General features: G+C 50.6%; 1 protein-coding gene across 7 annotated transcripts in view; it reads right to left on the bottom strand.

Moving 5' to 3' along the window:
* Positions 1-23,228, bottom strand: part of ASAP3 (ArfGAP with SH3 domain, ankyrin repeat and PH domain 3) — a 48,993-nt gene that overhangs the window by 6,492 nt on the left and 19,273 nt on the right. For 3 of the 7 annotated variants that reach the window (XM_059062099.2, XM_067015137.1, XM_059062089.2), the window contains exons 2-17: positions 16,695-16,767; positions 16,460-16,605; positions 13,740-13,814; positions 12,561-12,610; positions 6,165-6,276; positions 5,846-5,931; positions 5,323-5,398; positions 5,052-5,138; positions 4,766-4,875; positions 3,801-3,870; positions 3,404-3,491; positions 2,031-2,079; positions 1,727-1,917; positions 1,515-1,648; positions 1,131-1,225; positions 770-947 (exon numbers count right to left, since the gene is read on the bottom strand). In XM_059062099.2, coding sequence (XP_058918082.1) covers positions 770-947; positions 1,131-1,225; positions 1,515-1,648; positions 1,727-1,917; positions 2,031-2,079; positions 3,404-3,491; positions 3,801-3,870; positions 4,766-4,875; positions 5,052-5,138; positions 5,323-5,398; positions 5,846-5,931; positions 6,165-6,276; positions 12,561-12,610; positions 13,740-13,814; positions 16,460-16,605; positions 16,695-16,767 — 1,620 coding nt within the window. Of the gene's footprint in view, positions 1-769; positions 948-1,130; positions 1,226-1,514; positions 1,918-2,030; positions 2,080-3,403; positions 3,492-3,800; positions 3,871-4,765; positions 4,882-5,051; positions 5,139-5,322; positions 5,399-5,845; positions 5,932-6,164; positions 6,277-12,560; positions 12,611-13,739; positions 13,815-16,459; positions 16,606-16,694; positions 16,768-23,228 lie in introns of all 7 variants that reach the window. The other 4 variants (XM_067015115.1, XM_067015126.1, XM_059062079.2 and 1 more) reach the window with 2 other exon arrangements.

Below are 23,228 nucleotides of genomic sequence, written 5' to 3'. Positions count from 1 at the left end.
ATTCCTTCACTGCTTCCTTCAGTGGTTCTACCTCCTCCTCCCCAGTAGAAGGTGTTTCCCAGACTTAGTTCTTGGCCTTGGACTCTTCTCTCTGCTCTTCTTTCACTGCCCCCAGAGACGTCGAATAACCTCAGGCTTTCAGTTAACACTCACGTGTAGGCTGTTCCAAATTCTTACCCCATCTAAGTGCTACACCCACCCTGCCCACTGGATAGCCCACAAGATATCAGGCAGACAGCTCAAACATATGGCATCCAATTTTTGATGTCCAATCAGTGTCAATTTATTCCTTCAAATGTCTCTGATATCCTTTCCCCCTTGGCTCACGTGATGTTTGTTACTAGAATCACCAATGCAATGGCCTTCCTTGCTCTGATCTGACCCACTCCTCCCCATTTCTAAGGCTATTCAAGGGAAAAAAAGATTCTAACATTTATCGCACATATATTATGCACCAGGCCCTTCATACGGGACTTAATTCTCACTTCAACCCCATGGGTGCTATCATTAACCCATTTTACAGATGAGAAAATGAGACTCAGAGTTCAGTAAACTGCTCAGGATCACACAGCTAGGAAAAGACAGAGCCAGGATTTTGGCTCAGGATTGCCTGACTTAAGTTGTGCTCTCTTCCATTTACCCCTCTGATGGGTGGGGTTTGAGCAGATGTCAGAGGTGGGGCAGGAGGAAGAAACAACCAGCCCTGGAGGAGGACTGGGGCATGCTAAGTATAGCTGGGTTTTAAATGGCCCTTGGAGCGGGTTCTCACCTGCCCCTCAGGCCCCGGAAGTGGCTGTCCAAAGTCCTGCCCATTAGCGAAGGCCTCCAGTACAGACAGGAGGTCCCGGTTGCAAATGGCCATCCAGAGTCTCTGAGGCTCGGGGGTGGACCGCCGGGCAAACCTGTGTTCCACATACTTGGCCACGATATAGTCCCTGCGGGTGCTCCTGCCAAAAATAACCGCGGGATGTCACAGCAAGGACTTTTTCTACTCAGCTGACCCTTGAAACCACCCCACATGTCCTGGACTCTTCCAGATCTGAGGCTCCCCTCTCCCCAGACTTCTCCCTGGGAGCCGGGGAAGCAGAATCCCCCGGCCAGAATCCGCCCCCAGCTGAGAATCCCCTTACATGTCACTCTCAGTTGAGGGTTTAGGGCCGCCGTGCGAGGGCAGCTGGGCCTCCATGACTTCATTGAAGCGAGTGTTTCCGATGTTCAAGGCCAGCTGGGTTCGCGGGAAAGTAGTGGGGGGTAAGACGCGGTGGTTAGGACAGCGCCCCCGAAGGACTGAGCTTCCAGAGGTCCCGCCCCTCAGCCCCCCTCCTGGTCCAGGCTCGGCTCCGCCCCGCCCATCCTCTTTTTGGCTCCTCTGGGTCCTGCCCCAACTTGGCCCTGCCTCACCTTGGCCCCACCCCGTCCGACCCCATAGGCTCCAGCTGAGCCCTTCGGGCCCAAGCCCCGCCCCCTCATCAGACCACGCCCCAAATCACCCTCCGGCCCCGCCCCGCCCTCACCAACAGCTCGGAGGGGCCCAGCAGGTCCAAGGTGAGGGACTGCATGCGTGAGAAGCGCACGCCCAGCTCGCGGTGGACGCCGGAGCACTGGATGCAGGTGAGCACGCCCAGGTTCGTGCTGAGCCAAGTGGGGTCTGAAAAGTAGCGCAGCTCGTGCCTGGAGGCGCAGGCCCCTCCCCTCCGTTTCCACCTCCCTCCTCGCCCGGCCCCACCTGCAGCCCCGCAGTCGCAGCACTGGCCATTCCCGGGCCTGCTCTTGACCTCGGCGATGAGCAGCTTGGTGAGGTCCTGGGGCTCCCCGTCCAGCCCGGCGCCCCCCCAGGGCCCCGGGCCGCCGCTGGGCTCCCCCAGAAAGGCACTACTCAAGGCTTCGTCCTTGCTGTTCTGCAGCACTGACACCCACCTGCGGAGAGTGCGGCGTGGCGTGGGGATGACGCCCGCGGTGGTGCGGTCCTGTATCGGGCCGGAGGCTGCTCCCCTGCCCCCACCCCCAGGCTAGCCGTGGGGGGCACTCACGCCTCACACTCATGTTCGTCCTCCGCCTGGAAGTGGTATGTCCTGTTGTCTGTGGGGAGAGGGGCGTTGTCTGGCTCACAGAAATCCTGCTGTCCTTGCTGCCCTGGGCCTGCGAAGCCCTCACCCCCACCGCCGGCTCCAGACAGAGGTTTTGTTCCTTGGGGCCAGGCTCTGCTGAGCTACAGTGGGCGGGTAATGACAGTGGCCAGCAGAGGGGGCAGTTTCTCAGAAGAAACCTCCAGAGTAGGACCCCAAGAAGGCCCTCTGTGTGAAGCCCAGCTTCCAGGGTCAGGTGAGGTTTCTCAGGGCGCAGGAACCCCCTCAGCTCACGGGCAGAGGAGTCTCTGAACCTACGGCCACCTCCCCTCCCAGCCCCACAGCCTCCCTTCTGGTCTTCCTGCTCCCCCCTTCTCCCCCTCATCCCCCAGTCCGCACCAGCTGCCAGATTGCTGGGCAAAGGTTCTGCTCAAATCATGCCACTTCCCTGCTCCAAGGCCTCCCGTGGCTCCCTCCTGCCAGGAAATAAGGTCCAAACCTTTAAGAGGCGGTCCCAGGCTTCACCTCCCACTACTGCTATGTGAACCCTGCACCCTGTCTAAACTGGAGGACCCACTTTCCTGCTTCCATGCCTTTCATCTCCTGAAACATCCTCCCCCAGACTCTATGTTCTGTGTCCTTCAAGGCTAAACTCCGAGAAGGCTTTCCTGATTCTTCACAGCAGGGCAGGCCTTCCCTCACTCTAATATATCTTTTAAAATATTTATTTATTTATTTTTGCCCACACCGCATGGCTTGCGGGATCTTAGTTCCCTGACCAGGGATTGAACCCAGGCCCTCGGCAGTGAGAGCGCTGAGTCCTAAACACTGGACCCGACAGGGAATTCCTCCCTCTCTCTAATCTCTGATGGTGCTATATCTGCACCTCTCTTCTGGACATTTCCCCATCACCTTGCAGTTCTGGGTCCCCACCTCACACCCCTGTCAGACAGAGCTCCCTGAAGACCAGATCTAGGTCTTTCTCAGCCTGTGCTGGCGCTCATGAAAAGCCTGTCACCAAGACCCCAAAAGATGAAAACTGAACATTTTAAAGTAATAATTTTGAAAGCCAAATCACCCAAATCCATTTAAATATGCTTTACAGAAATAATCATATTTAATGTGGGGTGTGGGTGCATTTTAATGTTTAATGTGACCTGGGGTGAAGCCTCTAAAAAGAGTGTCCAGAGCTTAAGGAGTCTTATGCCTGCCGTAGAAACTATTTGATAAACACATGTGGAACTGGACACAGGCCCCTAACTGGAGCCTCCCAGGAGCTGATAGGTCTCTCAGAGAAGCCCTGGGCAGTTGCTGGGTAGGGGGCAGGGACTACTCACGGGTCACCAGGTCAAAGCACTTTTTCTCCTCGGGGTTTGGCCTCACTTGGCACGTCAGCAAGGTCAGCTTCACTGGTGGCCGGTTTATCTGTGCGAAATTGGGGATGGAGGATGTACATGTTACTCTCTGGGCCTCCCAAACTCTTAGGCTTGTTTCCCAATCTGTTAAATGGGCATAATAATCGTGTTCCAGTTTATGTCTCCCCTCTCCTAGCACCTCAAGGATGTAGAGTGTGAGGCTTTGGATCCCCTCCTTCCTCCCACAGGGAGTCTCCAGTTCCCTGGATCCAGGTTTGCAACCAGTCTTAGAGGGAGGGCTTGACATCTGTCTGCTCTGAACACCAGGAGGAGAGGACCTATAGTGTCCTGAGACCCCCCCCACCCCTCCAGGCCTCACCGTGCTGTGTGAGATGGTCAGGCAGCCATACTTGACTCCACACTTCCTTTTCTGCCAGACTCTTCGAATTCTAGGGCCCAGAGGGATCGAAAGACAGTCACTCAAGGCTCACACCTAATTCCCCTGTATCAGTGAACAGAGTCTTGGACCAGGACTCACTTCTTGACCTCTTCTGTCCCGTGACCCCTATGCCCCTCACTCCCTGGGCTCCCTTCTGCTGGAGGGGACACAGCCCTGCCATTAGGAAGCTCCCAGTCAGACAGCCCCACTCTCTAGGAATTTTTATTCTAAAGGGGGCATGTGACCTTGGCCCTCTGAGAACTTCCAGTCTGATGGATGAGACAGTTCCCAACCTTAGGGACCTCCTAGTCTGAGAGGAGGAACAGGTTCTTGACCACAACAGATGAATTATGGTTAAAGACAAAGCAAGATAAATATCGAGCCCTCAAAAATAAAATTAGCAAATCCAAGATCAAAGCTACTTGACACTTTTCCTGTAAGAGGTAAATATTAATCGGTTTAACAAAGGTATTCTTCTCTGATAAAAACTGATTAGTAAGTAAAAAAAATTAACAGATTCCCATAAAGCCCTTTTCATTTCACAGACTGATTTTTTTTTTTTTACACCAGGGAGCAGGGTACAGTCAACAGTTTCATTTCCAGGCATAGTCAATATATTATAGAGATTACGGGTGAGGCCATGGAGAGTGTCTAGTGCATAATAAGTGCTCAAAAATTGTTTGCTGCTGCTATTCTTCTTCTTTACGTTAAGAACCACCACCAACTTTAGCAGAAATTCACGAGCCCAGGATTCTGATGATTTGACACTGCCAGAGTGGAGGGTCCTGGAACCCTCGGGGTCTACACAAATGATAGGAACAGTCCCTTCAGGCAGCTCACCCAACCCTATCATTTACTGGCTGGGTGGCTTTGGGCAAGTTACTTGAGCTCTCTGAGTCACTTACCCATCACTTTTCTTGTACAGAAAGCCGACCTTCTCTGTCCCAAACTGCTTGTTGCCTTGGTGCTGGTGGATGCTGTAGCCACCTCCTGAGTTCTTCCGGCTCAGAGTCTCCTGTTCCTCGGACATGCAAAGGAGACCTCAGGGCATGTGGGTGGGAAGAGCCCCAATCTGCAGGGGTCTCACTCAGGGAGACTTCTCAAAGGGACGCTACGGGGTCCTCCTTCTCTCCCTCCCTCCAGGGTGGGCCTTGGGAGTGGGCACTGGTTGGGTATGATTCAGGGGCTGACTTCTCTGCTCTCAAGCTGCAGCGTCCCTCGGAGGGAGTCCCGGAGCTGGGTCAGCTTCTGTAGCTCCTCCTCCTGGGCTTGATGCAGCTTTGGGACAAAGGGCAGGACCCCATCGTCAGCCAGCGGATGTGCCAGGTACAGAGCCCAGACCCAGGGCAGCAGGGCAGTAGCCGCCTTGCTCTCTGGACAGAAGCCAGCAATTCCATGGCCACAGATTCTCCCGGAAGGACAGGGGACTTGACCACAAGCTCAAGGGTGAGACCCAACTTACTGCGTGTACTGAGACTGCCAGCTTCTCTATGAAGGGGGACAGGCTCTGAGCAGCCTTCCAGCCATCTTGGAAAAAGCTAAGGGTGTGAGGCCAAACAAGGGACCAGAGAGAGAGATGAAAATGAGAGGGGAAGTGTGGGAGAAGGTGCTCTAAAGATCACAGGGCACCTGGGGGCAATATAGTGTGACGGCCACGAGCAGGCACCCTGGAGTCAGAGTGTCTGGGTCCAGATCCCACTTCCTAGCTGTGTGATCTTAGTAAATCTGAGCCTACATTTTCTCATCTATAAAATGGGGATAATATCAGTAGCTGCTCACAGGGGTGTGTGTAGGGTACGTAGTGCTTGATATGTGGTGAGCATTCAATAAAGAGCAGCTGTAAAAAGCATTACCAGTGAGGTACAGACACACACGGAAGCCTCAGGGGTCTGCCGCACCCTGGGGATGGCCTTGTTCTTGGTTGCCTGAAGGGTTAAGGGGCAAGCGACCGTGGGGATGGGGGTGGGAGACGGGGAGAAACCTACTTGTGCTGGGCGTGGAAGAACTTGATGAGGCTCTGCAGGAAATCGGGACCTTGCTTCATCTGGCTCTCCCCGGCTTTCAGCAGATACTGGGGACAGGGCAGGGAAAGGTGTGTGATGTGAGCAAAGCTGAATCCTGGGGACAAGGGGCGGCTGTCCCCATCCCAGGCTAATCCTTTTGGCCATGACTGAAACTTGGTGACATCTCAAGGGCCATCTGGCAAGGATCTGGGCTGAGACTGTGACTGGGCCCCCAGGGGGGTTCAGGGATGCAGACAGGAAGACACATCCCACCCCTCCCTCGGCCTGGGGCACCCCTTACCTCACACATGTGCAACTGGAAGACGCGTCGCTCTCTCTGGGTGTCCTGCGCCACCTCCCCGGCACTCCCTCCTGTCACCCTGGCCCGGTCCCTCTCCTTCTCCAGCCTGGCCCTAGGCCCCAAGGAAAGAGAGGCCTGAAGAATTCTCACTATCCCCTTGCATGTCCCACCATCCCTACATGCTCCTGTCTGTACGGGCACACGAGTGAGGGGACCCTCCTCTGTGCAGCTGTGTGGTGGGGCTGGGGTACAACGGTCAACAGTGTGGACTCAGGGAATCTACAGGCTGGTGAGGGGGGGGGAGTCAGCCCCGTGAATCAAATCACAGCCTTGAAGAGAGCAATGGGAGAGTAAAATGGGGGATCCAACCTCATCCAGCTACTTAGGAAGTGATGCTGGAGCTGGGATCTGAAGTCAGAGGAAGCTGGGGCTGGGTGAGAGGATCCGACCACGTGACAGCCGGAGGCAGGAGAGATCAGGGCTCATAGCAGAGACAGAGAGGGAGGTGGTTCCAGGTGAGGTAAAGAGAGGCCAGCCCATGCAGGGCCTGAGTCAGACCGTGTTGACGTTCTTGGTCTTTATCCCAAGAGCAATGGGAAGGAGGTGATGGTTTCTAGGCAGGGAGGGGATGGGCTCAGATAGGGCCAGGTGGGATTGGGGGTGAGCAGTTCTGATTTTTCTGGAAGGGATTTAGGACCATGTGGGTTAAAAGACCACAAGGTGCCTTCATTCTTCTGAGCCATGGAGCTTCCCATTTAAAGCTTAAAAAAACCTTGATTCTTTTCTTTGTAGGTGAAGACAGAAAGCGCTTCCCATCCTGTAGCTAAGAGTAACCTGGGCTTTCTCCTCTAAGGATCTCAGAGTTGGTGGTTTCTCCTGTTTGTGGATGGGTGGAACTGTGTATAAATGGTTTCCTGGAAATCCCACACCCATCAGACCACTCACTCCCAGCCAGGAGAGTATTTCCAAATCTGGGGCTGGACGCATGAGGCTGTGAATCCCATGTAAAGGAGACAGCTTGTGTACAGTTTTGCTCCCAGTGGGTGCCAGCCCTGAGCAAAGAAAAGAGACGCGGGATAACCTTACATCTGCATTACTTCCCCTCTCCAAGCCCCAGTCTCCTCATCTGGAAAATGGGGACCTCTATCTGTACCCAGATGAGATAAAGTATGCAAAAGACTTAGCTGACAGAAGACACTACAGTCTAATATTATAGGCCCCTTGAAGCTTTAGTTTTCCCATCTGTAAACTGAGGAAGCGATGGCCCAGACTGAGTTCTCAGGCCCCTTCTGGTTCTAAAGTTCTAGACCTTACTGACGTCAGACCTCTGGAATGGTGTTTATTTGCAGAATCTGTCCCTGGAGACCCAGATAGCAGTTTCTCAACCTTGGAACTACAGACATTTTGACCAGATAATTCTTTGCTGTGGGGGCCCTCCTGTGCATTGTAAGATGTTTAGCAGCATCCCTGGCCTCTGCCCACTAGATGCCAGTAGCATCTGCCCTGTTGTGACAACCACAAATGTCTCCTGGGGGTGCAAAATCACCCCTGGGTGAAAACCACTTCTCTAGAGCAGAGTTCTGCAGGGTTTTTGTGTGTGTGTGTGTGTGGTTTTGTTTGTTTTTAATGTTCTTAGAAGTGGTTATTCTTCATTTCCCTAAAGCTTTATGATACCCCAAGAGGGAATCTGTGGCAGGGGAGTGGAGTTAGGTGAGGACTGACCCTGTGAACGGGCCTGAGGGTCAGGGCAGATGCTCTTTTGGGATCTGAAGGTGAGCGCAGAGAGAGAAGGATGGCCAGGCCTGAGCAACAATGAGCCTGGCAGCTTGCTAAGGAGGGTGGGAGACTGAGGGGGCAGAGCAGCTGGGAGAGGGCAAGGGCAGCTCCCGTCTACATTGTTACCATATCTGCAAAAAGTGAGAGGGACTTCCCTGGTGCTCCAGATTTAACAGACTCTGCGCTTCCACTGCAGGGGGCATGGGTTCGATCCCTGGTGGGGGAACTAAGATCCCGCGTGATGCGTGGCATGCCCCCCCCAAACAAGTAAATAAATAGGGAGAAATGAAAAAATAAGCTGAATATTTATCAACAGGAAGTAGTTAAATAAATTATGCTATGTGCACATATAGGAATACTATGCAGCTGTTAAAAAGGATGGGGGAAATCTATATATACTGGCATGGAAAGAAGTCTGCTCCAGAGTATATGGACAAAAAGGAAGCCACAGTATAGTACAGTGGCTAGAAATGTGGATTCTGGATTTGAATGGCAGCTCCCTCGCTTACTTAACCTTACAAATCTTTCTAAGCTTCAGTTTCCCCATTTCAAATATGAGACTAATACTGCCTAGTTCTCAGATGATCTAATGCACTGGAAACATTTAGTACAGTTCCTGGTGTATGGTAAGCCCTCAATAAATGACAGGATTATAATGATGCTAATGATACTGATGATTATAGTAATAACTTGATGATTCCCTTAGATAATTTATTTTTATTTATTTCTCTATCTATCTATGGCTGCGCCATGTGGCTTGTGGGATCTTAGTTCCCCGACCAGAGATCGAACCTGGCGCCCCGAAGTGAAAGCGCTGAGTCCTAACAACTGCACCATCAGGGAATTCCCTAGATAATTTCTTTAGTGTAGCATACTTCCTATTTATTTATTTAATATTTTTAATGCAAGGTCTAGTGGAGGTTAAAGGACAGAAGCTACTTAGCTCAGGATGAAGATAAGCTGTGAAGTATGATACATGGCCTTGTGAATTACCATAGCTCTGTCCCTCAGCCTCAGCTATGGTAATTTACAAAGATTTCCCTACAAAGTCTGAAATAGTCACCTGAAATGACCTGATACACCTCAAACTGACAGCTGGGGGTGCTTTCATTCCACCGCACACAACCCCACACAGAAAACAGCAAATCCCATTCCCTCCCTGTCCTCAAAGTATGACCAATGTTTCATAAACATTTCAAATGTTAGGAATATTTTTATTTTCTTTGAATGGAGCTGCAGCAGGAGTGAAAAGTGCTGAAAGGCTAGTTACTAAAAAGACAGAGATAACTGGAGAAGGGGACCACAGCCACAGTCTAACATTATTCAGGGGATGAGGAACAGGTCCCTGTGGAGTGAGGAGGTCAGGGGGGAGGGAGACGCGAGAGGAAAGGAATCAAAACGAATCAGGCACCTGCCAACCTGACACCCTGAACCACCTCTCCTGTGACGCCTTTTCCAACCACCCCTCCCTCCACCCCCAAACTGCCGGCCTGTTCTGCCACCTCTGGCTGATGCCTTCATTATAGCACTGTCACTTTGTATTTTCATTATGTTGGGACCCGCCTCTCTTCTTGCTTACAAACCAGTGCGATCCACTAAGGCAGGAATTGTGGCGATATTTTTTCCCTCACTACTTACCTATAAATTGGGGATAATAGCACCGTTCCCTTCCAAGATGAATAACTGATGACAGATGTAAAGAGCTTATCACAGCAGTTGGCACAAAGGAAGCTCTTAAGTAAGTATAAGTATTAGCTGCTATTATTAATAATTATTTTTAAGTGCTAATTTTGTGCTGAGTGCTCTGCTAGGCCCTTCACACACTAAAGCAATAATCTCATGAGGCAGGAATCATTACTCCATTTTACAGATAAGTCACTTGTCCAAGGCACACAGCTGCTAAGTACTAGAGGATGTGAACCCAAGTCAGCCTGATGCTAGAGCCTTAGGGACAGCACTGGTCATGAACACTGTGGCTCAGATGTTCCATCCCTCCTTCCCTGCCTGGTTCCCCCAGCTGGTGATAGTCACAGTGTCTTTTCTGATAGACCACGGTCAGGGACTATTTTCCAAAAGATGAAGCTGAGCTCTAGAGAAGGGAGGTGATTGCCCAAGATCCCCGGCTGGTCGGGGAAATGCTAGGAGCAGAGGTCTGGGCTTTTGCCTCTGAACCCCTTGCTGTGTTTATTCCGGCCCCAGTTCTGGCTCAGAAAGATGGCCAATAAGTATGTGTTGAACTGCAGTGCCAGGTGCTGTACATGCACTTATTTCACCTCCACATCAACCCTGCAAGGTATCGTTGGCCCCATTTTTCAGGTGAGGAAACAGCCCTGAAAATGGAACAGGCTAGATAACTGTGTCCCCTGCACAGGGCCTGGGATGCCTTTCTTAGCAGCCCCAGGTGGAGAGGGGGACCCCCTGTATGAACAACCAGGGGGTGAGAATCTCGGTGGTATTCAACAGATGCTATCAGGGCCCTTGGGCCCTTGCAGTTGTTGCCTAGACTGGTTTGGTAAGAATGAGGTGGAATTGCACAGCAATTCATGGCTCTCTAATATCTAGCTATACCTGGAGCCCTCATAAAACGAATGTACACAGACACCTGTGCCAGGACATGTAGCTCGACCTATGTCATAGAAGCAGGAGCCAGGAGACCACTGGAAGAAGAAGGCCAGACTCAGAAGCCCTGGGTTCTAGCCCAGGCCCTATCGACAACTCACTGCGTAACCTCACACAAGCCCCTTTCCCCATCATTACACACAGTCTTTTCTTTAAACGAAACCTTACAGGCAAGATCAATATATCAATCTGGTAAAAGCAGAGCTACTTGGGGAAGGTCAGCAAGGTAGGGCTTATTCTTTCTGTTTAGTAGATGATGCCCTGAAAGGCTAAAAGGCTAAGGGCTTAGCCAAGGTCACTCAGGAAGATGAAGACCACGTGATCACACATCAGATCATAAAGAGAAAGAGCACCTGCCTGCATGTCCACACCCCTCCCTAGGCCTCTCATGAGAACAGATGGGAAAGCTCATCACAGCTCCCACGCCCTTCACCACAAGATCTACACCCACAGCCGACTGTAGATGGAGATCCTCGTTGCGGGGGAGGAGTTTCGGCCTCCTTCAGACTCAGGGAGGTCCCCGTGGTGCTGGGAGCTTGAGGAACAATAAAGCTCCAGGATCTACTTCTTGGAAGGATTTTACAGAAATAATTATAGTTGGGAGCAAGGATTTAGTTCCAAGGGTGCTTCCCCAACAACAGGGGCAGATTAAATACATTGTGGGCTATGCATATGTTGACACACAGTGCACCCATTTAAGTGATGTTGTATAAAAATATGTAATGATGTAGAAAGATGGTCACAATGTATTTTTAAGCAAAAAAAACCCCAGTATGATTATTATGATCTTGGTTTTGTAAAAATATTTCTTTATATATAGAAAAATGACTAGAAAGATGTTAATACTTTAGGCTTGTGAATGAAGGATCTTCTTCCTGGTTTTTGGTAGTTTCCCCTCCCCCCACTTCCCCCTCCCAACCCCCGGCCTCGACATGCCACTTGTGGGATCTTAGTTCTCCGATCAGGGATTGAACCTGGGCCATGGCAGGGAAAGCACCGAGTCCTAACCACTGGACCACCAGGGAACTTTCCCCAACCCTCCACTCTTTTAAAATGATGAAATTACAGTGCTACACACACTATGTAAAAAAATTCTAACAATAGAGAAGTACTAGATATTCCCCCACATGACCCTCATCTTCTCCTAGAGATAATTAAAAATGTTTCCTCTTCTACTTCTCCATATTTTCTAAGTTATTCATAATGAACACATATTGCTTTTGCAAAATGCAAGAGAAGCCAAAATTTTACAAAGAAGAGCAAACGGTGCCCGGAGGTACAGTGGGCCCAGCTGGGTCCTGGCAGAGGGCTGTGGCCAGGACCTAGACAGAGTTTGGCAGGCAGAGCCCGAGGAGTCCCTGCTCAGGGGCAGTTGGTTACTGGGTACCTGGGAGTCCCTCTGTCTCCCTAATGTCCCAGTAGCTAGGGAGAAATCTGGAGTATTGTGCATTGCACACAAGAGGCCCGGGTATGGCCTTTCATCCTCTATGTCCAGCTAAATGTTTATAGATACTACCTGGTGCTGCAGAAACAGGATCAACGAACGTGAATCCTAGCTTTGCCTCTGCCTAGCTGTATGGCCTCGGGCAAGTAACTTAACCACTCTGAACCTCTAATTCCTCCTCTGATAATTGGGATACTCATATCTCCCTCACAGGGTTGGGTGAGTGTGAGGATGGATGTCTGGCACATGGAGGTGTTGAGTAAATGGATGCTTCTTTCCATCTCTCTGCCCATGTCTGGCACCACTGAGCAGATGGGTCTCTGAGAGCAGCATCTTGGGGTCCCTTCACAATAGCTCCCCTTTAGTCATCTCGTGATCCAGCCCCCAGACTCCCATCAGGCATAAACCAGCCCCCATAAACATTTCTAGAGAGCGAGGTGCCATGCGCTTCTGGGTGACGTGCCCTGGCAGCACTTAGGTTCTTCCCCATATCCAGCCTCCCGCTGCAACAGAAACATGGCTCTCCTGGACAAACCATCCTGGCCGCAGCCACTTACATTTTGGCTTCGTAGTCCTTCCATGCCTTCTCCAGTTGCTTTTTGGAATCCTGTAGTTCAGAAAGAACAATTTGCCCAAAGGGGCTCTTGGGGTCTGGAATCTACAGTACACTTCGCTACCATTAGGGGGACCCTGCACTTGCATGCTCCCCTGTGCTGCTTAGAGCCACAATCCAACCCCCCCCTGCCCACATAGCCCTGACTGCAAACCTGACCCCCCAAAATAGACCCAACCAACCCCATTTCTCAGAGCTGAGCCCCTTCTCCCAACTGACCTCTTCCCGCAGTTGCCAGTAATCCGTCTGAATTGGTAGGCTCAGGCCTAGGGTATTGGGGAGATTTAGGGGGGGTGTGCCCTGAGTCCCCTCCCTTAGAAGATGGAGATCACCATGAGGAAAAGGATGGAGGATAAAGATCAGAATCCTCCCCTAACTTTACCCCACTGTTTTCTCCTGCCTGGTACTTGCTCACCCTTTCAACAGGAAGGTACAGGTGGAGGGACATATGCACAGAGAGGCTAAGAAGTCTACCCGAGGCCACACAGCAAGCGGAGAGACCTGGCTGATCCCTGGCCTAGTTTGCCTGGGCCTCATCCAGCAGGCTGCTCACACCCTTCAGAACAGCCCCCCTCCCCCCACCCCCAAACTTCCAAGGTGCCCCAGTCTACCAGGCGAAAAGCTGCTGGTCTGGTTTGGGTGGTTCCCAGGGCGAGGAGGAAAGCCTCTGCGGGGAGAACCTCTCAGGGGCCTTCTGGGGCAGACTTCCCAGGGAGATTATTGTGTTACTCTCTTTGAGTTCTACTTTGCCTCTAGCCAGGAGCTGCCTGCTGCAGAGAGAGCAGCCAAGCATGGGAGTCAGGAGGCCTGACTCTCACACTGGCTCCTCCACTGACCAGCTGTGTGAACTGTAAGCAGGTACCAAACTCCCTGAGCCTCATTTCCTCAACTGCAAAATGGCGATAACAGCACCTACAGGACCCCCTCATTGGGTTGTTGTACAGGGCCCTGGCAGACAGTAAGTCAGCCATCCTAGGCTCACCCCAGGGCCAGGTCCTCCTGTCATCCTCGCTTGGGCTCCGTCCTCAGCCCAGCCTTGCCTCCCCTGACGTCTCCTGCCCACCCCTGTCTTGCTCCATCCCACCACCTCTGCACCCCCCCTGCTGCCCACGTGAAAACTCACCTGTCGCCCGTCCCTCAGCTGCCCCTTCAACAGACTGTCCAGGGGGAAAGAGACAATGTTGTTCAGGTTCTGAACCTGGAAAAAGCAGAGACCCCCATACCCCACCTTGGGTGACCGTCCATCCAGCCCCAACGGGCTCAGGGTACGGTGAAGCATCACAAGGCCAAGGACAGCACTGGGGTAAAAGAGGCAGGGGAGAGAAAGACAAGAAGGTGAAGGAGTACAAGGCGTGGCGGGGTCGTAGGCCTCCTGTGAAAGCTCTTCCCCTCCCCTGACTAATCCGCCTTATCACCTCACTGCTCAATCCACAGCATCCATGGTCAGCCTGTCTTTGTCCCTTTGCCAGAGGGACACCCTCACCTCTGCGCTCTGACCCTCTGAGGTCCACCTGTAGCACCCATCTGTTGTTTCTGTCTGGCTAGTTCCTCGACTCCCCTTATAAGGTGGGGAACCCATTCCCTATGGTCACATGGGGTGAACACCGGAGTCAGAGCTGACTGGAGTGCCCCACCCTCCGGCTACTGTGACTGGATCAGAAACAGGCACGTGACCCAAGCCAGCCAATCAGGATACTTCCTGGGACTTTTCTGCCAAAGTCACAGGAGAAAGATTGTCTTTCTTCTGTAAGGTGTGAATCTGGGCCTGCCCACTGAGCAGAGACAGAGAGAAACTCTTTTAAGAGAAAGAAAAGGAGCCTAAGACCAGCTGCATACCTGGACTTCCCATTATAGGGGCCAGTGAATTCTAATTTCAAAAATTAACCTAGGGAATTCCATGGTGGTCAATGGTTGGGACTCGGTGCTTTCACTGCCGGGGCTGGGTGGGCCCAGGTTCAATCCCTAGTCAGGGAACTAAGATCCCACAAGTTATGTGGCGTGGCCAAAAAAAACAAAAAACAACAAAAAAAAAACAGATTGAAAGAGAGAAAAAGACATATAAAAAAATTAACCTAGTTTGAGTTGAATTTCTGTCATTTGGCAACTCAAAACAGCCTATCTAATATTTCAGCCCAACTTTCAAGGTACAGCTTGGGCCTCACCTCCTCCAGGAAGCCTTCCTGACTACTTCCTCCTGTGGCCTATCCTGACCTCCCCTTTTCTGAGCCATGGCAGCCCTAGACCTCTGACCCAAGCCGCTGGGTCCTTGAGTTTGTGCCACACTGCTGGTCTTGCTTGGTGTCATTTCACATCTCAGTTCCTCGACTAGGCTGTGGCTCTCCCAGGCAGTCTGACTCTTCCCTGGGTCACCAGCTCCTGGTACATCACCCACCACTGAGGAGACCCTCAGCAAACACTAGTTTGACTGAAACAAGGGGAGGAGAGTTAAAGACAAAAGACGTCACTGATTCAAACACTGTTAAAGGCCTCTACATGCAGGATAGGGTGTGAGGCAGTGCTACGCAAAGGAACAAAATGATGACAGATAGCAATATTAGCTAATGTTAACCGAGCACTACCCCGGAGCAGGCACTTAACTTGCGAAATCCTCACCCTGTGAGGTGGGGACCATCGTTATCCCCATTTTACAGATGAGGCTTGGGCAGACTGAGGCACTTGCCCAGGGTCATACACCTAGTGGGCAGCAAAGCAGGGATTCAAGGCCTGAGTCTAAGCCTGAGGTGTGGGTGCTTGATCACTAAGCAAACTGCCTCATAGAGATGATGTGGTCCCCGCTAGCCAGGAAGGGCCCTGGGTGGAACTTGAGCCACGAAAGCTGGGCCAAAAGCTATGGAGCCGAGAGGGAGAGAGGCTTTTCTGGGAGGTGGTACAGCCAGGCTTGTGCTCGGATGCTGGGTTCAAATCAACTGTGTGACCTCGGGCAAGGTGCTTAACCTCATGTCTTAGTTTCCTAGCCTGTACAGGGGGGACAACAGTAAAAACAACCCCACAGAGCTGTGCTCCAGGATGAAATATTAACACACGTGAAGTACTGAGAACCATGCCTGCACCAGGAAAGAGCTCACGTCTTGGGGTAGCCTTGAGGCGGGGACTTGGCGGATGGGGAGGAGGCCATCTCAGGAAGGAACCTGAGGCCACTGGGCCACGTGCAGGAGAGCTGAGAGGCTTGCTGAGGCGAGGCACGTTCTTGCCTTTGAGGACAAAGCAGGTATGGTTGGGAAAGCAGAGGACAAAGAGGGTGAAGGAGAGGCAGTGATGCAAAGATAGGAACCCAAGCCCGCCTTCCCTTGAGTGGGGCTCCTCCCCACTGTGAGACCCCCTCTGCTCCTGGGTGCTCACCACAGAGGAGAAGGAGGAGGGCAGGGAGGGAGGGAGAGAGGAGAGAGGAGACGCCGGCCGGAAAGAAGTCAGAGAGGAAGAAGAATGCAAATAGGAGGTCAGAACTGGAAAGGGGGACTTCCCTGGTGGTCCAGTGGGTAAGACCCTGTGCTCCCAATGCAGGGGGCCCGGGTTCCATCCCTGGTCAGGGAACTAGATCCCACACGCACGCCGCAACTAAGAAGTCCTTATGCCGCAACTAAAGATCCTGTGTGCTGTAACTAAGACCCGGCGCAGCCAAAATAAATAAATAAATATTTAAAAAAAAGAAAAGAACTGGAAAGGAACCTCAGGTCATGGGTCAGAGTTCAAGAGCGACTAGAGGTCAAGGGAAACCTGAAAGAACGGTGGAAACCAACCCTTTCCTGGTCGGGTTTTTAAGTCACTGATTAGATTTGCCCTGAGCCTGGGCTGAGGCTGAGTGAAGGAGGAGCAGGGCCTCACCAGGTTCTTGAAGAGTGCGGCCACCTCACGGGTGAACACGGCCAAGTTCAGGAAGCCGGTGGACAGTTCGTGACTGTTTTGAGACAGGTGGCTGTTGCCCAAGGACTCCACGGCCTCTCGGTACTGCTCCTCGTTCTCCACGTGCCCTGTGGAGCAGGGAGGCGCAGAGTTAGTTCCAGGCTGGAGCTGGGGAAAGGGCTGCCTCGCCAGGCTGGCACCAAGCAGGCTCACTCACCGAGGCCGGAGCTATGGATCGCCCGCACAGCCTTCTTTATTCTCTGCAGGATGGCCTGGTCTCCTTCCAGCATCTGGAAACAAATGTGGACAGAGGTTCAGGGATGCTCAGCCGGGAGGGGTGCCTGACTGCAATCCCACCCTCCAAACACACACATAGTTCCCTCCCTAGGGTCCCCCTGCACCCCGACGAAACATAAACAGGCCACCCTCCCCCACCCAGACCACATGGGAAGCCACAGACCAGTCACACCACACCAAGAAGGCCAGGCTTTTCTCCTCATGCAGGACAAGTAAACATAGCAATTCCAAGGCACGTGGCATAGCGGGGTATATGCCAGGCCAGGGTTCGAACCTCGGCTCTGGCACTAACTAGTGTGTCAACCTAGATAAATCTGTTCGCCTCTCTGAACCTAGGGTGCCTCATCTGCAAAATGAGGATGACACTGCAGAGTTGCTGAGAGAATGATTTGACGAATACATACACGACACTTAGCAAAATACTAGAGGAAAACATGGACATCTCTATATTCTCGAAAGACTCAGATGGGGAGAGACTTGTTCCCCAAACCCCAGGCTCAGTAAGCAGCCACATGAGGATAAGGAGGAAGAGGCTGGGGCACCATCGGTGGGCAGTGAGATGAAGAGGGTAGAGGTGGACACTCAGCACCCCCTGGAGAGAACTGCTGGGACGATATCAGGCAACCCCAAATTCCAGGGGTTGCAGAACAAACAGCAGACTGTGGGGAAGCCAGAAGATGTGACAGCATCACGTGCAGGAGTCACATGCCCCGGGCGGCTCAGCCCAGATGGAAACCTCCCAGACACGCCGCTCTTTCAGTGGGCTACAGAAGCTGCCAACCTCATGAAATCCTCATGAAATGCATAGTTAAGTGGGAAACTAGAGAATTAGGGCTGCAAAGGGCCCACAGAGCCACAGATGAGGAAACTGAGGCCAAGAGAGGGGAGGGTCTTGCCTAGAGTCAAATAGTGGGGAAGCAGCAGAGCTGGGCTTCCAGGGGGTGCCCTAGTACAGCACTGCATCCACACACGATGGCTGCACCCTGACCCCAGCCCCCCCCTATTTTGTCCAGTGACGATAATGGGATCAAAATTTGATCGCCAAAGAGTTACTTCAATGTGGCAAGAGTTAGCAAACATTTGGAATGGTATCTGCCAAGATTCTAAACCAAACTCACAGGAGGACAAGCACAAGGCAGTCCTTGGAGGCAATGCGGAGTGTTTTCAGACGCCTTGGGCACACGGGAAGCCTCTGGAGGGAGAGGGGTCTGGTTTTGAAGCCCAGCTCCACTGCCCAGATGCTGTGTGACTTCGGGCAAGTTGCCTATTCTTTCTGAGCTCCCTGATTAGCTATCTGTAAAATGAGGGAAATAATGCCTACCTCTCAGCGTTACTATGAGGACTGGATGTATGAGATGATGCAAATAAAGGGTTTAGTTTGATGCTGAGCACAGAGTGTGTCCTAAAGTACCCATCAAATTCTGGGTACTTTTCCTCCAGGGAATAGAAACCTAACAGTCTCTCCCCTGAGTATGACCTTGAGATACTTTCATGTTTGGGACCAGTAGAGGCCCATCCCAGAGCTGAAGAAAGAAAGTTGAGGACTTAGGGAGATTGGGGAGAGGGGGCCATAACTGACTCAGCTAAAGAACTAAGATGTTTCTATCTGAGAGACAAAGACAACAGGGGAGAACACGGACATGTCTGTAGTTCCCAAAGACCTAGACGGGGAAACACGTGTTTGCCAAAGCCCTTGACTCCCACCTTGAAACTTGAAAGGGAAAGATAAGAGTTGATTAATTTAAGAAGCTAGGGCTTCACTCCAAAAGACAGTGCAGGTTAAAGATATGAACAAATTCCAAAGAGATTTAGAAAACTCCCTAGAAGGCAGATCCATGTGCCTAGTATACAAAAGGTGCTCAATAATTGTTTACCTAAATGAATGATGGTTTGCAAAGCCCCTGGGACACAGACCTGAGAGGTCTATGTCCATGCTCTAGATACCGTTTAGGGAGTCTTCCTATCCCATGACACCCGTTCTCTGAAAACCCCTCTACAGTTGGGTCCTTGCTGCCTTGTTTGTCCTAGCCAGAGTTGATTGGACCAGGGTTGACACTTGACCTAAGCTGGGCCAATCAGATTCTCTTTCCAAGGAATTTGGAATTGGGCTCTGGAAAGCTAGCTAATTGATTGGAAGTGTTTAAGCAAAGGGAAAAGAACAAAATAGATGTGTAGAAAGAAGCAAATGAGACTCATGCTGCCACAGAGAAGAGCTGCCCTGGTTTCTGGCAACTTTCCAGATCCTTCACTCTCAGAGGCCCTTCCATACTTCCTGTCCTTGAGCCTCCATGAAATACCCCTGAACCTAGCAAACAAATTCCCTTTAGTGCTTAAGCTAGTTTGAGAGGATCTCTCTTCCCTGCAGTGTAGCAGAGGCTGCTGGTTGGTTCCCAATCCATTCTCTCTTCCTCCTTAGCAATTAGAACTCTGACTTTTCAGATGGCCACTTGGCCACTCACAATAAAGACTACATTTCCGGGGCTTCCCTGGTGGCGCAGTGGTTAAGAATCCGCCTGCCAATGCAGGAGACACAGGTTCGAGCCCTGGGCCGGGAAGATCCCACATGCTGTGGAGCAACTAAGCCCGTGCACCACAGCAACTGAGCCTGCACTCTAGAGTCTGCAAGCCACAGCAACTGAGTCCATGTGCCACAACTACTGAAGCCCTTGCGCCTACAGCCCATGCTCCGTGGCGAGAGAAGCCGCCGCAATGAGAAGACCTCGCATCACAACAAAGAGTAGCCCTGGCTCGCCGCAACTAGAGAAAGCCCGCGCGCAGCAATGAAGACCCAACGCAGCCAAAAAAAGACTACATTTCCCAGCCTAACTTGCAGCTAAATGTGGTCATGTGACAGTTCTAACCAATGGTATGTAATGGCTATATCATTTGTTATCTTCCAGAAAGTAGTTTTAAAAGGAAGGGAGGGGGCTTCCCTGGTGGCGCAGTGGTTGAGAGTCCACTTGTCAGTGCAGGGAACCTGGGCTCGAGCCCTGGTCCAGGAGGATCCCGTGTGCAGCGGAACAACTGAGCCCGTGCGCCACAGCTGCTGAGCCTGCACTCTGGAGCCTGCGAGCCACAGCTACTGAAGCCCGTACTCTGCAACAAGAGGCCACCGCAATGAGACGCCCGCGCGCAGCAACGAGGACCCAATGCAGCCAAAGATAAATAAAATAAATGGATTTATTTTTAAAAAGGAAGGGAGGGATTACACACCTATTAGGATGACCAAAACCCAAAACACTGACAACACCAAACGCTGGTGAAGATGTGGAACAACAGGAACTCTCATACATTGCTGGTAGGAATGCAAAAGGGTACAGCCATTTTGGAATCCAGTTTTGCAGTTTCCTGCAAAACTAAACATACATTTACCATATGATCCAGCAACTGCTCTCCTTGGTATTTACCAAATGAGTTGAAACTTATTTCCACATAAAGACTTGCACATGGATGTTTATAGCAACTTTATTCATAACTGCCAAAACTTGGAAGACAATGTACTATTATTTAGTGTTAAAAAGAAGTGAGTTATCAAGCCACAAAAGACATGAAGGAAACTGAAATGCATATTACTAAGTGAAAGAAGCCAATCTGAAAAGGCTACAGACTGTAGGATTCCAACTATATGACATTCTGGAAAAGGCAAAACTATGGAAACTGTAAAAAATCAGTGGTTGCCAGGAGTTGGGGGAAGGGAGGGATGAATAGGTGGAGCACAAAGGAGTTTTAGGCAGTGAAACTATTCTGTATGATACCAGGATAGTGGATACATGTCACTGTACAGTTGTCAAAACTCATAGAATGTATAACACCAAGAGTGAACCTTAAGGGACTTCCCTGGTGGAGCAGTGGTAAGAATCTGCCTGCCAGTGCAGGGGACACGGGTTCAATCCCTGGTCCAGGAAGATCCCACATGCCGTGGAGCAACTAAGCCCGTGTGCCACAGCTACTGAGCCTGCGAGCCACATCTACTGAGCCCACGTGCCACAACGACTGAAGCCCATGTGCCTAGTGCCTGTGCTCTGCAACAAGAGAAGCCACCACAATGAGAAGCTGGCGCACCGCAATGAAGAGTAGCCCCTGCTTGCCACAACTAGAGAAAGCAATGAAGACCCAATGCAGCCAAAAATAAAAAAATAATAATAATTTAAAAAAGAGTTAACCTTAATGTAAACTATAGAATTTGGGTGATAATGATGTGTCAGTGTAGGTTCATTGATTATAACAAATGTACCACGCTGGTGTGGGATGGTAATAGTAGGGGAGGCTGTGCCTGTGTAGGGCCAGGGGTGTTTGGGGACTCTCTATACTTTTCCACTCAATTTTGCTGTGAACCTAAAACTGCTCCAAAAATAAAGAAAAAAAAATTTAATAAAGAAAAGAAAAAAAAGGAAGGGAGGGGTGTCCTGTCATACTTTTCTCCTATCTAGAATGCATTTGTGATGTCTGGAGCTCAGGCAGCCATCTTGGACCATGAGGTAGAAGCCACATGTTATGGATGGTGGAGCAACAAAGTAGTAGCCTTGTCCCTGGTGACTGTGTACCCAACCTATCAGCTCTGGACTACTTATCTGTAGATGTCTTTTATATGAAAGAAAAGTAAATGTCTATCTTATTTGAGCCACTGTTATGCTACATATTCTGTCACTTGTAGCTGAACTTAGCTCTTACTGGTACAGGCAGGCAACTCATCCTAATCACCCACAAACTGTCCCTTGATGCCCTTGTCAGAAATGTATCAGGAAATGGCTGCCTGGCAAGATACCATTCCTGCCCCTACTGCTCTTAGCAACCAAGGTTCACACAGCTATTCATTCATTCATTCAACTAGTTATTGAGTGCCTGCTATGTGTTCACATCCTGCATAAGAGACACAATCTCAGCTCTTGGGGACACCACCATCTAAGGGAAGAAAGAGCCAAGTAAATAGATATTTATAATGCAATGTGATTAGGGTTATAATGGAAGATGGACAAGGTACCTCAGAGCCCAGGGAAAGCAGAGCTGTGTCTGCTTAGGAGGAACAGGGAAAGCTTTAAGCTGTGGTGCTTGGCTGTGAGCACTGGACTAAGAGGCTGCGCTGTGATGTGGTATGGGGGAGTACTAGGTATAAATGGTAGAAGTGCTAGAGGAGGGAGGCTCGCTCTGGGAAGGATGGGCAAGGAGAGGATCATTCATTCATTCATTCATTCATTCATTTCAACAAGCATCTCCTGGTCCCTATTTTATGGCCCCTTCCTTCAAAAGGCTCACAGACATATAAACACAAAGTGCCTGAAAGGGAAACAAAGAGGGGGGAATTCTAATCACCCTTTTCTCAAGAAAATATTTGAAAATCATTCACACTGGGTTATAAATGACTGATAACACGTACCCTCTATGATGCAATGGGGCAAAAATTTAAGCTAAAGAAATACCGTTTTAAGGAGAAATTTCAGATCAAAGCCTGGGGATGGGAAGGGATTTGCAGAAAGGCACAGAGGTTTTTAGAACTCCAGTAATGAGCCTACCATAGCACGATGAGTCCCAAGCTACGATTCTAGCCCAAGTCTCCCGAAAACTATCTCCCTGGGTGATACTAGTCCAGCCAGATCTCTAAACCTCCCCTTCTTAAAAATGGAAGAAAGATAATATCACATGGGGAAAAACAATCCATTCTCCACTTAACTCACAGTTACTGTGAGGCTTAGATGAGATCACAGACATAACAGCACGGTGCCAAGGCTTGGGGCATTTGGAAAATATGAGTATGATTTTTACTGTGATTTGTTTTCTGCCTTTGTATGAGATCAGCCCTCATTCCTCGTGCCTGTGACTGGATAGGTTAACAAAACCCCAAAATCAGCCTCTGGACTCAGGGAGTCCTTTTAATCCCCAGTAATCAGTGATTCTCGAAGTAGGGTCAGCAGCAACAGCTTCACCTGGGAATGTGTTAGAAATGCAGATTCTTCAGCTGAATCAGAAAATGTGGAGGTGAGGCCCAGCGATTCGTGTTTCAACGAGCCCTCCAGGTGATTGCTACGCATGCTCCAGTTTGGGGATCACTGGTCTAATTCCACCTTTCAGAGATGCAGTAATTTATCATTGCTAAAAGTATGAGGCTGGCTCCAAACTACCTGGTTTTGAATTCTAGCTCCATTTTGGTATTTGCTATGTGACCTCTCTGTGCCTCAATTTCCCCATTCACGAAATGAGGATGATTAAATAGTTTCTACTATATACGGTTGTTGGGGAGATTAAATGAACTCACATAGGTAAAGTGCTTAGAATATTATTATTTGATCGCTAATGATGTTATCCATTGCAAAATTAAATGGAATTTGGTTTAGGAATTTCTCAACTTTCCTTCAACTAATTAAAGATACCTCCCCCCACCCCCATGATACTGCTCAGCAAGATGTGGGAACCACAGGTACAGATGGGCCACAGTGATACCTCTGTCACTGGGCAGACA

This window comes from Kogia breviceps, chromosome 1, assembly GCF_026419965.1.
Source record: "Kogia breviceps isolate mKogBre1 chromosome 1, mKogBre1 haplotype 1, whole genome shotgun sequence".
NCBI lineage: Eukaryota > Metazoa > Chordata > Mammalia > Artiodactyla > Physeteridae > Kogia > Kogia breviceps.
This window is presented reverse-complemented; position numbering and strand designations above follow the sequence as displayed.